Source organism: Triturus cristatus, chromosome 2_1 (genome assembly GCF_964204655.1).
Source record: "Triturus cristatus chromosome 2_1, aTriCri1.1, whole genome shotgun sequence".
NCBI classification, from domain to species: Eukaryota; Metazoa; Chordata; class Amphibia; order Caudata; family Salamandridae; genus Triturus; species Triturus cristatus.
Genome location: NC_140581.1, coordinates 897407461 through 897420500, shown reverse-complemented (window position 1 = coordinate 897420500; position 13040 = coordinate 897407461). Strand labels below are relative to the sequence as shown.

The 13040-nt window shown below is 46.3% G+C and overlaps 1 protein-coding gene across 4 annotated transcripts in view; it reads left to right on the top strand.

Annotated features, from left to right (window-relative positions):
• The window catches only part of NAA35 (N-alpha-acetyltransferase 35, NatC auxiliary subunit), a 478604-nt gene that overhangs the window by 244738 nt on the left and 220826 nt on the right, over window positions 1-13040 (top strand). For all 4 annotated transcript variants that reach the window (XM_085633095.1, XM_085633094.1, XM_085633092.1 and 1 more), the window contains exon 12: window positions 5174-5352. In XM_085633095.1, the coding sequence (XP_085489221.1) occupies window positions 5174-5352 (179 nt within the window). The remainder of the gene's footprint in view (window positions 1-5173; window positions 5353-13040) is intronic.

The window sequence follows — 13040 nt, the reverse complement described above, 5'->3', positions numbered from 1 at the left end:
GTGGAAGACTGAGAGTGATGCTGGCTGTTGAATACATTATTAAACTTTCATAGGTCCACATGCTTGAATCATTCCCCATTATTGAGATGGGAGTCCCACAGTACGTTAGCAATACAATGTTAAGCATAGACTTGAAAGGCCATAGGTATTTCAGGTTTGTAACATATCTTAGTCATTTTTAAAAAAGAGACCAAAACAGTTTTCAACCAATCATATTGCCCTGCCCTCTAGAACACTCCAGTGAGAAGCTCGAGTCGCTCTGATCGTCGTGCTAGGGAGTCTCCACTGAGCTCTGTTCAGTTATACCTGTTCTCAACTATCCTTAACAATTCCAAACCTTCTGATTTTCCTCAGAGATATACAGATTATCCTTAAATCCAACTTGTCTGTATTTCTTGACTTCAACTCTGGCTTCATCATGTCAGATAAAGAAAAGAAGAGTCTTTCAGGGCCTATTCTTCCTGTCTAAAGAAAAGGCTTCATTCAGATGACCCTCATCAGGACTGTATATATTGCCTTTATCCAGCAGATAAGGCCAAAGAATATAAGATATGGCGTACTTTTTCTACTAAGACTCTGAAGGACTGTGAAGGGCAAGTGCTGATATGGCTCCAAAAACTTAGGACCAGGAAGGAGCCCGTGTCTGATGACGACCGTGAACACTCTTCAACCTCCTCAAGAAAATCGCAGAAGAGGGAAAGATCATCTCATTCTCACTCTTCTTTGGAGCAGCCTAAATAAGCTTAACTGAGGGCACAGTCCTTCTCAGGAGTGTGACGTTTCTGACTTTTCTGTCAGCGAATGGAGAAAAACCAACTGTTTGCACAAAAAGACATGAAAAAGCTAGGTCTGACCTGCCTACACTACCTCCTAAAGTCTCAGTCCTTCATGAAACCATCATCTGCACCATTTACTGACAGAACGTCAATGAAAATCTTTGTTGGCTCTGGTGAAGACATACATGGTGGAGTCTACGACCGCGACCATTGTCTCCACTTTAAATATAGCAGTGTCTTTTTCAACTACGACATCCTCGTTGACGGCTCACATGCCTAGACCGTCAACGCTGACTCTGACCTCGTCGCTACAGTGGACAGAACACACTGCTCTCTCGACATAGTTTCTGCAATCCTCGGCGACTAAATTGACGACGACCCTGTCGATGAGAGAAAAACTACAAAAACAAGGAAAAATAAAGTAGTTAACTCCTGCACATACCTCTCCAAGCAAGATGTCACCATTGTTACCAGCCATTCTCTTGGATGAAAAAGATTCGGATAAGGAGGAGCCCTTTGGAGTGGCACACAGCCCATCCAAGCAGCACATCAAGTGCCAGGAGGACAACTACGATGAGGGTGAATAAGTGGAGCAAAGATATTATGCCCCTCAAGATCAGTATCATCACTAATACCAAGAGGAAATGGTGTCTCCACCTTCCTCATTAGTTACATACCTGCAGTTCATGCTCTCAGATTATAGAAAATGTTTTCCACCAACTTAATCTACTATTGCACAAGCTTCCTCACTTATAAAATCTCCATCTGGGCGGCCATCTACTCCACAGCATAGACCATTGTTACTGCCTACGTCGGTGAGACATACTTCTCAAGCAGCTCTCCTTCAGGATCCAACAACTTCAGATGATGACAGAGAAGGGAGGGAGTTCCGCGACCCCCACATGGAGTGGGATGATTATCTGTTACCTACACGATCATCCCCGTCGCCAACCCCAGTGGATTACTCACCAGAAGACCGTGGGGGATTCCATAACCTCCTAGAAAGAGCAGCAAAGAGGTTTGCTTGCCCATGCCCACTATGCAAAGGGACTGCTTTCTGTATAATTTCAAGGAGCCTTTTTGGGAAAGTATAAGAGCTATGCCCATTGTGACGTATGTATTGAATGAGGGCTTTTAAGGTCATGAAGAATCCGGCCACTGACTGCGGTTCTGCTGTGCTTGGATAAAAATTACAAAGTTACAGAGGAAGCATGTCTCAGTGGTCACCCAAAGTCTTATTCAGTTATCACACAGGCAGACAAGCACAGATCTAAAAAAAAAAAAAAAATCCTCAGCGCCAAACTTGGCGCCTCTGGTCAAAGAAGGTAGACGCCTTGATAATATTGGTGAGCACTTTTCCTCCCTGGTAACGCTTACTATAAGGGTGGCGAATTCCCTTGCAGTTCTTGTGCTATGATAGGCAAATGTGGTCCAATATTACCCCATATCTGGACCAGCTCCCGGAGGACATCAAAGCAGAGGCCAAAAAGTTTTACAAGAAGGTGAGCGCGCATCATTGGAGGTGATAGATTGTGCCATGGACATTGCCACTACTGCATTCAGACAACTTGGAGGAGCTGCTGTGTTAAGGAGACAGGGCTGGCTCAAAGCTACGTCTTTTAGACCGGAGGTCCAAAACAAGATCTTGGATCTACCCTTCGATGGTGAAGCACTTTTCGGCAACCATATTGACAAAGCCCTACAGGCCATTAAAACAGAAACAAACTCAGCTAAGTCATTGAGTACACTTCAGTATCAGAAATTGCCCTTTCCAGATACTACACAGGGGGTTAAAAACAATATTGTCTCCCCTCATGTTCATCTGCCTCTCACCAGTTTTGTCCCCAGTACTCACAACGGCAACCACCACAAACAGCCTACAATAGGCTAGCTCCAAGAGACCGAGCAGGGCGTCAGGGAAAGGACACTGGCCGACGTCAATGATGGCTTACAAGATCCAGCTACTCCCCTTTTCTCCCTTTTTGGGCTAGGAGGAAGAATATCCCTCTATATTTGACGCTGGCAAGATATAACGGCGGACGAATGGGTTTTAAATCTTGTTCAGTTCAGCCATACATTATAGCTCATACAGACTGCCGTACCAATCACGCCTCAAACCTCCATTCCAAAATATCTATGCTTTCTTAATTTGGAGTTCAAAACCATGCTCAATAAAGTCTCTCTGCTTCACAACCGGGAACGGGGCTCTATTCTAGTTTCTTCTTGGTCCGCAAGAAGTTGAAAGAGTGGTGACAAATTCTAGACCTGAGAAGCCTCAACACCCATATCAAAAAGCAGTCGTTCCACATGGTAACTTGCAGGATATTCTCCTACTCCTAAACAGAGGGGATTATATGTCAACCCTCGACCTCCAGGGTGTGAATTTTCGCATCCCCATTCTCCCGTCGCACAGGAAATTCCTAAGATTCAAAGTAGCCAGCAGCCATTACCATTTCAGGGTTCTTCCTTTCGGTCTATAGTCTGCCCCTCGAATATTCACAAAGTGTCTGGCTCCTGTGGCAGCCTTCTTGAGGAAAGCCAAGCACCAGGTGTTCCCCTATTTAGGCAATTGGTTAGTCAAGACATCTTCCAAACACGCTTCATGGAAGTCGACAACTGCCTGCACAACCCCATTCAGCGAGCTGGGCCTCACTCTGAATCCGGAGAAGTAATTTCTCTACCCATCAAGAAGCATAACGTTCTTGGGAGCAATGCTCAACACTTCAATCTGCAGAGTGTACCCCATGTCAGAGAGGCAATCAAAGTTAATGTGATTAGCAAACGTGCTACAAAGAAGAGGGTCTCTTGCAGTTCGCCTCTACAAGTCCCTCCTAGGAATGATGTCATCATGCATCCCTCTGGTTCCTTTCTGCCATCTATGAATGCATCAGCTCCAGGAGGAATTCAGCAGACAAAGGATTCAGGCAACGGGGTCTTTCGACAACGTCATAAAGTTTCACTCCGTTCATGGTCAAAGCCCTATCCTGGTGGAGGCGTCAAGCAAATGTAAGTTGGCCTTTCTTTCCAATGGCCAGCTTCTCCGCTAGTTGTCACCACCGATGCCTCACTGGACGGATGGGGATCATACCTTCAAGATCTGCAGGTCAGCAGCAGGTGCCAAATGTTTCATCGCCATTATCATATCAGTCTCCTCGAGCTCAAAGTGGCGAACCTAGCCTTACAGGATTTCCTTCCATGAATAAGAAAGTGCACAGTAACCATCCAAACGGACAATACAACCATGATACACTACAGCAACAAGCAGGGAGGGACAAGAACTCCTCTCCTGTCCCAGGAGGTGCAGAGCATCTGGGAATGATCCATCCGCCATGGACTGTATTTACGAGCAGAACATGTTCCGGGAAAGGAGAACACAATAGTGTACACTCACAGTAGGCTCAGGACCTCTTGCCACAAGTGGGAGCTGAACTAGAAAATACTCAACAACATCATCTCTCAGTGGGGCATACCGGATCTCAACCTCTTTGCAACCTTCCAGAACTGGGAATGCCGGTTCTTCGCAAGCTGGTATCTTCGGGTATCATGGGGGAATGCATTTCTGATGGCATGGTCCGGAATCTTTGCTTACGCCTTTCCTCCCATACCTCTCCTCCCGAGAGTCCTCATAAAGGTGAAGGTTGAACCATGCAGGATAATTCTCATAGCCCGATCACAAAAAAGGGTACAGCAATCTGTCCTTCCTCATGGCTTTCTCCAACATTGAAAGAAAAATTGCTGATACGTCATCATCTCCATGAGTCTTTCTAATGACCAAGTAGTGTTCTTCACTAGAGCAACATGCTGCTCTTTAGGGAGCCTGCGTTGCCTCAGCCCCTGAATTGTTGTGGTGTTCGGAGTGGGAAGTATTCATAACTAATTATTTCAATGGCCTCCTGTGTGTGCATCATTGACACATTCTCCTTTGTGACCACTTTCATCCATGTGGGGGAGTAGAGATCAAGGTTCTCATCCATAAGAGGGAATAGAGATCAAGGTTCTCTCTTTAGTAGCTCTGCCAGAAATTAACCAGACATTTGCCTTTCTCTGTGAAACAAGTGCCTAAATTCCCTTGTGTGGGATTTGTCAAACAAATCCATGAGCATCCATAGCTTCTTTCTGATTTCAATTATTCCTGTAGGAACTGGGTGTTTAGCAACTTTGTTTCCAGCTTACCACCTTTCATTTATGACTACATCAAGAGCCTACATCTTTTAGAGATGTTAACTAAAGATTGTGTGTCCTCTATAAAGTCACTTAATCAATGACATATTTGGAAAGGAATGTTGTCATGCTCTTGAAGCTGAATATTACTTATTAATGGAAATTTATATTTAAATTAAAACATCGTTTTAGACCATAGCCATTATAGAAAGTTTGTTTTGTGTGTTTTTATTTAGATCATCCAATAATGATGGGTTTTGAGCCTCTTGTGAACCAGAGGTTGCTTCCACCAACCTTCCCTCGATACGCAAAGATCATAAAGAAAGAAGAAATGGTCCACTATTTTGCAAAACTTATTGACAGAATAAAAACTGTGTGTGAGGTTGTAAACTTAATGAACTTGCACAGCATACTGGTAAGTATGAATGTGGTTAGTTTGGATGTACAATCGTAGAGATGTATCGTATACTCCAGTTTTATGTCAAATCTATAATTTACTGTGGTGAAGTGTGATTTTGCAACTTGTTACCACACATGTTATAAAAAAATTGTGTGATATTGTAGTATTTATATGCTGCTTTTCTACCGCTTACAGTGCCCAAAGCAATTTCAGGTGGTAGAGGAAGAGGCTACTGTTTGTTATGCATTGTTGGTAGATGGTATACACATTTTTGTATATACTTATCCTATTACTTAATAAATGTACCATCCTGAGTTTCTCTCAGCTCCCTTCACTGGGGCACAAGTGCGGTCTACTACGAAGTGGATCAAGTTCTTTAAATCCCCAGGATTTGTCGCTCCTAAGTATTGACCACAAACTGTATTTGAAGGTGCCGCCTGCAAGATGTTGCTCCATCCTAGTAAACATAATACACTAAGACCAATTGGGCTTTGTAAGAGACAGGCTTTTTATATTGTTAAGAGGACAGTTCACTTTGTTGAGAGGCAAATAATAAAAAGATCCCTTTAGTTTTCCTGCTTCTGGATGCTTAGAAGTGCTTCAACAGGATGGGTCTTACCTTTGTAAGTAGAGTAGTGTTTGAATTCAGCATGAGGGAAGCCTGAATTAGGATGGTTGTGGATCAATACATGCACAAGCGAACAAGTATCTTAGCCTACAATGTATTCTCGACAGATTTGCGATTCAAAAGGACATGAGGCAGGTATGCCCGGCCTTTTCACACTCGTACTACTACAGCAATGGGTCAAGGACAACAGACGAAAGGCATAACGATGCTGGACTTCAGCAGAACAGCTCACAAAATAGCTTTATTTACAGATGACATCATACTCCATCTAGAGGACCCATTACACTCTACACTACCACTACTAGATCTCCTGACAGTCTGTGGGGAGGGCATCTGGATTTAAAGTTATCCGAGAAAACGCAGAACTCTTGTTAATGCAACATAAGGACGACCGAGATAGACTAAAGGCGAGGACACCCTTTAAAATCAGTAACAGTTCTCCTCCAGGGGATCTCTATTCTAAGTAATAAGCAATGAATATTCCCGGCCATGAGCCGGATCCTGGAGTACCTTTTTTACATTTGTTTATAAACTAAACCATGTATTAATTATATATACAGTTTCTTCTGTGAAAAATGTTTTCGAACAGCCTGTAACAAGCTATTTTTGAGCATTTCCTTATAAAAACAGAATGTTAAAAAAATATATACACAAAGTAAAAAAAAAGAAAGAAACCTAGTGACCTGAAAAGCACTCTCAGAGAAAATAGCCTGAAGGGCCAGGAGAAAAATGTGTTGCTCCTTTAAGACGCAGAGCACCCTAGTATCCCATCATGTCCGGAAGATAGCAGTTATTCTGGCTTCTGTTGACAGGATCATCTTTGAGATTTCTTTTCTTTGAAAAACTTTCCAACTCTTTTGTTTGTTGTCTTTTAAGACAGGAAGCACATTTTTTTCTTTTTCCTGTAAAAAATATTTTTGACTTCACAAAATACCATCCTTTTTATGAAGTGTCCTAGCTGGAAGAGAAATAGAGGCTCATGAAACCTACCACACAAAGGGGCTAAGGTCAAAAAGGAAGCGGGAACAATTGTCACTTCAAAAAACCTCTGCGGGTATGAAAAAAGATATGGATAGGTTAACTCGCTCATTTTATTTTGTGGCATGCTTCATCATTGGTGACCTATCCACACCAAGGTGAGGTGAGTACCACCTGGCGGACTTAACCACTGAGCAGGAATTCTGATAAATTATACTGGATAATAGCAGAGATTTCTTTTTTGGTAAAAATATATTGGGGTGCATCATTTAGTTTTTTACTTGTTAATGGTGAGGTACTCTAGGTATGATTAAAACTGTATAACATGGTTATCAGATGAATTATTATGAATCATCTGTCTACCATCACCCAGCCAACATGCTTCTGCCTTCGCCCTTGCGTGTCATTAACTTTAGTCTGAGCTTTACTTAGTTTAGTATCCCTGCCTATTTTACATTCATTCCATACATCACACTAAGGAATGCAAAATCCTTATTCAACCTGCTTGGGTTGATATGGCGCCCTAGCTTTGGGTTACATTTGTATCTGGGACTAGATGCGGGGCCTCTGCCCTGTAGGCATATACTAATCAAGAGTTTCGGGGCAGATATTCACCTACTGGTCCCTCGTCAGTCAGTTCATGATCTACATGGAGAAAAAAGGCCTAAACTGCCCCTCACGCAGTCTGTAAGTGTGCCTCCAGTCCTCTCAACATTCTGACTCCTGCGAATTCTGTAAGAAGCTGTCACAGAGAACTTTGAAGGTCAGGGAGAAGATAAGACTGTTGTCTTCAGGAAGAGCTGCGCAGACGTGAACTGTCCAGAAGTCCTGAGAGACGTGGAGAGGGTGTTTCCTCACCCTCTCTGCCTTCTTTGGCCTCCAAGGTCCCCCCACAGGGGAGATCCAGGGAAACAGCTCACTTCAAGAGAAGAAAACAGGCCCATTGGACATCAAAGTCTATGATGTCGAAGGCGGTCTCTGTCACCACTTGCTGGACGTCAAAGAGGAGCCTATGCAACCTATAGCGCTTCCTCCACCAGCGCTATCTCCACCACCTCTGCCTCCTCTGACCTTACCTCCTTCGATTGTTCCTCTGCCTCCTCTCTCCGGTGACCGAAGCTAGGAGACCAAGATCTTCTAGAACAAGGACCAGATCTCAGAGGAGAAATTCTAGAAGTAGATATAGAGGTCATTGTTCTCCTTCACATCACTTTAGGTACAGGTCTAGATCTACTCATTGGTTAAGGTCAACGCATCAGTCCAGATCTTCACAACACTCCTCATCATCCTCACTCTACTGCATCTTCTTTAGTTCATTCGTCACTACTCTGACGCATTAGTTTTGCTGACCGCCAGAGTTTCACCAGTTGATGAACTCTCCCCCTTCTATGATGTTTTTGTGAGAGGGACCAACAAATTGAATAAACCAATTCTGATGGTCCAACCCAAATCTTCAGTCCTCTGTGAGACGCTACATTTGTGATCTGCTCGCCCTTTGTTGCTGTTGGTTCCAGGACTTCTTGAACCTGCAATATAGTTAATAGCTCCAGCTTCAGCCAAGTCTGCCCCTTCATGGTTGCAAAAGACATTTCTTCCTGACTCAGTCACAGTGACGGCAGCAAGGAAACACCATCCTATGTCACTAGTTTTCACAGTGCTTCTTGAGAAAGAAACTAAGAAGATGGATTTCAAAGGCAGGAAGTTCTGCAGTACAGCGGCTACTGCTGTGCAAACAGCCAGTGCCACAGCTCTTCTTGGATGGGAAGCTAGTTCTTTTTGTGAGACTCTTCAGAAATTTCAAAACAATTACCTGGAGCGGACAGATAGGAAATCTCAGAAGTTCTCCAAAAAGTTAGGATGGTATCTAACCAAGTGATTAGTGCTGCTGCTGGTTACCTAGCTGTCCATGGCTATTGTCATGGCTTGGCACTTTGCTGATCTCGCTAGCTTTGTTTTACAGGTTTAAAGCTGAAACTCTCAAAAAGAATTTTGAATCGTCCTTTCTCTGTAATTACTTCATTTGAAGCTAATGATGGAGTAGAAATGTAGCACATGAAAACAGAGTTGGAAACTCTTACATCAGCTGGCTTAGAAAAGTGTAAGAATTACGAAAAACATTCCTTGAAGCATTTCAAATGATGTTTTCAACATCAGAGGATTCAAGCTCCGCAGGGGACCCAGCAGTAATATAAACAACTTCATAAAACCTCTGCTGTGAAAAGCTATGAAAGGAAGAGACAGCCAGCAAACATCAGCAGCCATAGGAAAGCCCTTCAAACATGGACTCCTTTCTTTCCTTCTTCCATATGTCACTCCTGCAAGGGGAAGCATGAGCAGTCATCTGGTAGCATGGAAACTGATTATGGCAGACAGATTGGTGTTGAATATTGTAGAGAACAGTTATTCCCTGAGGTTCAAGTCACCACCTCCCCCCCCCCCCATTCCTCTGAAGAAATCTTCTCAATATCATCTAGACTTGCTTGGGTTAGAAGTCAGCACTGTCTTCATCTAAGATGCTATAGAACCTGCTCATCATGCATCTAGGTCAGAAGACTACGGCAAAGAAGGAACACCGTCCTATATTAGACCTCAGAACTTAGCAAACAAGTTCATAAAGAGAAGTTTTTCATGTTGGCAGTTAACCAAATATCCCCCAACTCCATCAGGAGAATCAGATATGAGCCGTAGATCTCAAAGGTGTGTACTTTCACATTCCCATCATTCGAAAGCAGGGCTGATTCTCATGATTTCTGGTGGGCAGTGGCCATTACCAATGGTAGCCCTGCCTTTCGATTTAGAATCTGCCCTTTGCACACCTAAGTAAAATGTGAATCTACGTCTACCCATATGTGGACAAGTGGCTTATAAAGAGTTAAACCCCTAAAGAACCACAGCATTCACTCTAACATCACTCTGTCTCTGGTTCACCAGTTGAGTTTAATGGTAAATGACTCCAAGTCTACAATAACTCTGACATAGTAACAGCAATAGTGCACCCTTAAGAGGACAGACTGTATTCTATTGTTTAGAAAGCAGAATCTTCTAAAGGTGAAACACCAGACGGCTTGTAAGGTCTTGTCACTTCTGGCTCAATGGCTTTCTGCATCTTTCTAGTTCCAAGTGCCAGTTTTCAGATGAGAGCAATGCCCGGGAGACCAGTGATGTCAACTTTCAGTCAGATGGAAGGACAAATTGAATCTGTCAAGACTGCAGTTCACTCCCTGCCACTACACATAAGAGCAGATTCCTCATTTTTGGAATTCCACAAGAAGCTGAAGCTTTTCGAGTATTCCTTCTAGGCTCTAGGTTTTGATAGATTCACACTTGCTCAGGATAACCTCCCAGGTGATAGTGCTCTCTACAAATCTGCGTAAAATAATATAACAGGGCTACCGTTTTTTTCAGCAAAGGTACAACAGTTGCTTACAGGATAAATCCTTCACAAAACTCTTGTTTCTCAATTTGCGTTGTCAAGGAGTTTCTAGAAGGGTTTTAGAAGGTTTACCCTCCCTCATGGACACCTTCTCTTCCCTGGGAGTTACTTTTGGCCCTATCTGGATGTGCCATCCTGGTTTAGCCTTTTCATAAGGTGCCTCTCCAGCATGTCACCTGCAAGACAGATTTTCTGGTGGCAATTAGGTTTGCCTGCAGGGTTGCTGAAATCTAGACCCTATGTTGCATTCCATTGTATTTCATAGATCAAGTCTAGTTTTCTTCATAAATTGGTCTCTGATTTTCATGTAAATTAAACAATCTCCCTTACAACCTTCTTTCAGAAACCTTCTGCTCCAGCTGAAAGGACTTTGAATTCCCTTTATTTAGAAAGAGTTTCAAAGATTTACCTTGATAAAACTAAATATACTAGCCAATCTGACCATCTATTTTTAATGGTCTTATACAAACTGGGGTGCCTACTTCTAAACACTTCACTTATCATTGGATTGTGTCCTATATTTTACTGTTTTATAGTAATATCAATATGACTTTGCCTGGTAGGCACAAAGCTCATTCTACAACAGATAGGGCAGCTACTCTGGCTTTATTATGACCCATTTCCATTGTAGATATTTGTAAAGTTGCCACTTGCATGCCTGTACATAATTTCACAAGCTACTATTGCCTTGACACAGATTGCAGAGCAGATGTCCAGGTGGGGCAAGCCTCTTGTTGTAATAGTTTTGGATAGTGCGCTGTATGTCTTTTTCAATTCCTTCTTCTTCTCTGCATATTATAGGGTTGGCATTGCTATTCTATTCAGTGCTAATGATTTAAAAGGAAGATGCCCAGTAGGAGAAGGAATAGTTTCTTACTTGAAATCCTAGTTCTCTGGGGCGTGCCTTACCCAGCTAAGATGGCGGTCGCACCTTGAGTGTGCTCCTGGACCCCTCCGCCATCCGACTTGAATCCGCTGGTCCCCGGAGTCATCCAGCCTTTCATCCACTTGCGGATGCCTTGCTGCACTCCTGGCTGGAGTCCTGGTCCTTGGGGGGCCCGATGATCCTGTGTTTTCGCATTTCTCGGCCTGCCTGCCGGGCACCCTTCTCCAAGATGGTGGCCTCCTCGCCTCGCTGCTGAGACCCTGCGGCCCTTAGGCCGAGCTGTACTGCCGCGCTGCTGGCCTCGCTGTGGGTGGGGGCGACCTGCCCGGGCCGCAGTGGCGGGTGGGGGCGTCTGAGCTCCCCCGGTGTGGTGCCCGCTGTGTCCTCGGCCCCCCCGCCTGGCTGGGTTCCTGTTCCTGCGGCCGTTGCCGCTGATTGCTGCAGCTTATGCCGAACTGCTCTGTCGTGCCCTGGGGCTGGAGCTGCTGCTTGCGGCAGCCGTGGCGCCTGCACCTGCCCCCTGGCTCCCCCGCAGCGTCGCCGTGGTGCCGGCTGCCGTCCTCGGGCAGCGGGAGTCCTGAGGTGGCGATGTTGACTTGACTGGGACAGCTGGGCTCCCCTGGTGTGGTGCCCGCTGTGTCCTCACCCCCGCGCGGCTGAGACTCCTTCCTGCGGCCGTCGGACGGCTCTGCTGGGGCTGAAGCTGCTATTTGTGGCGGCGGAGATACCTGAAGCTGCACCCTCGGCTCCCCCGCGGCGCTGCTGTGGTGTCGGCTGTCATCCTCGGGCAGCGGGAGTCCCGAGTCGGCGGTATCGGAGGGCCGCCTGCCATCCTCTGTATCCCGCAGCTGGAGGCCTGACTCTCGGCAGGTGCGGAGACCTGGTGAGTGGCGGTGGCGGGGGGGGGGGGGTGGAAGAGAGGCTGTGACTCTTGTGGAAGGCCCCCCCCCCGCTTGCGTAGACCGCCTGCTCTTGGGGTGTCCTGGGCCCTGGACATTGTGGGCTGGGTGTCGGCTCACTGTTCTCCTCGCCTGGTCGTGGTGGCTGCGCCAGCCTGGCCTGACTTCCCCCGGAGCTGCCTCTGTGCTGTTCCCTCGGGGTCCTTACGCCGCCCGTGAGGGCCAGGGCCAGCCCTGAGGGAGATTTGGACCCTGGACGCTGCAGGTTGGGAGCGGGCCCATTGTGTCTCCCTGCTTGTCTTGGTTGGCTGCGCCTGCCCGGCCTAACGGACTCTGAGGCCGCTCCTGTACCGCTTTCCCTTAGGGGCCCCACTTTGACTGTGTTGTGGGTGGCCCCTCGCGTGGGGATTGCCGACCCGAAGGTGACTTGGGCCCTGGATGCTTCAACTTGGGAGTTGGCTCACTGTATCTCCCCACCTACCGTGGTTTGCTGGCCCCTGTGCTGGCTCCGCCTGACAGTTTCCTGGTGCTACCCCCTGTGCCGCTCCCTTGGGGCCCCCACTGTGCCTGTGTTGCGGGAGGCCCCCCCCCTGCGCCTGGATCGCCCGCTCTGAAGCCGAATTGGGCTCTGGCCCCCTGTCCGCCCTCAGTTGCTCCCCCTGCCTTTCTTGTGTCGCCTCTGCTTGGAGGGTTCGGCCCGGGGGTGGACTCGGCCGCATGTAGCGGGCGGCGTGGGGCCCTGGAGGATAGCTGCCCCTGTCATCCCCCTGCTCCTGAACCGTGGCCCTCCTGGCACCTAGAGCGGCCTCTGAACCTGCTGCGAATTCCGGAGTTGGACCTCTCTACTGTTGCTTCGCCGTGGGATTCCGCTGCTGGAGG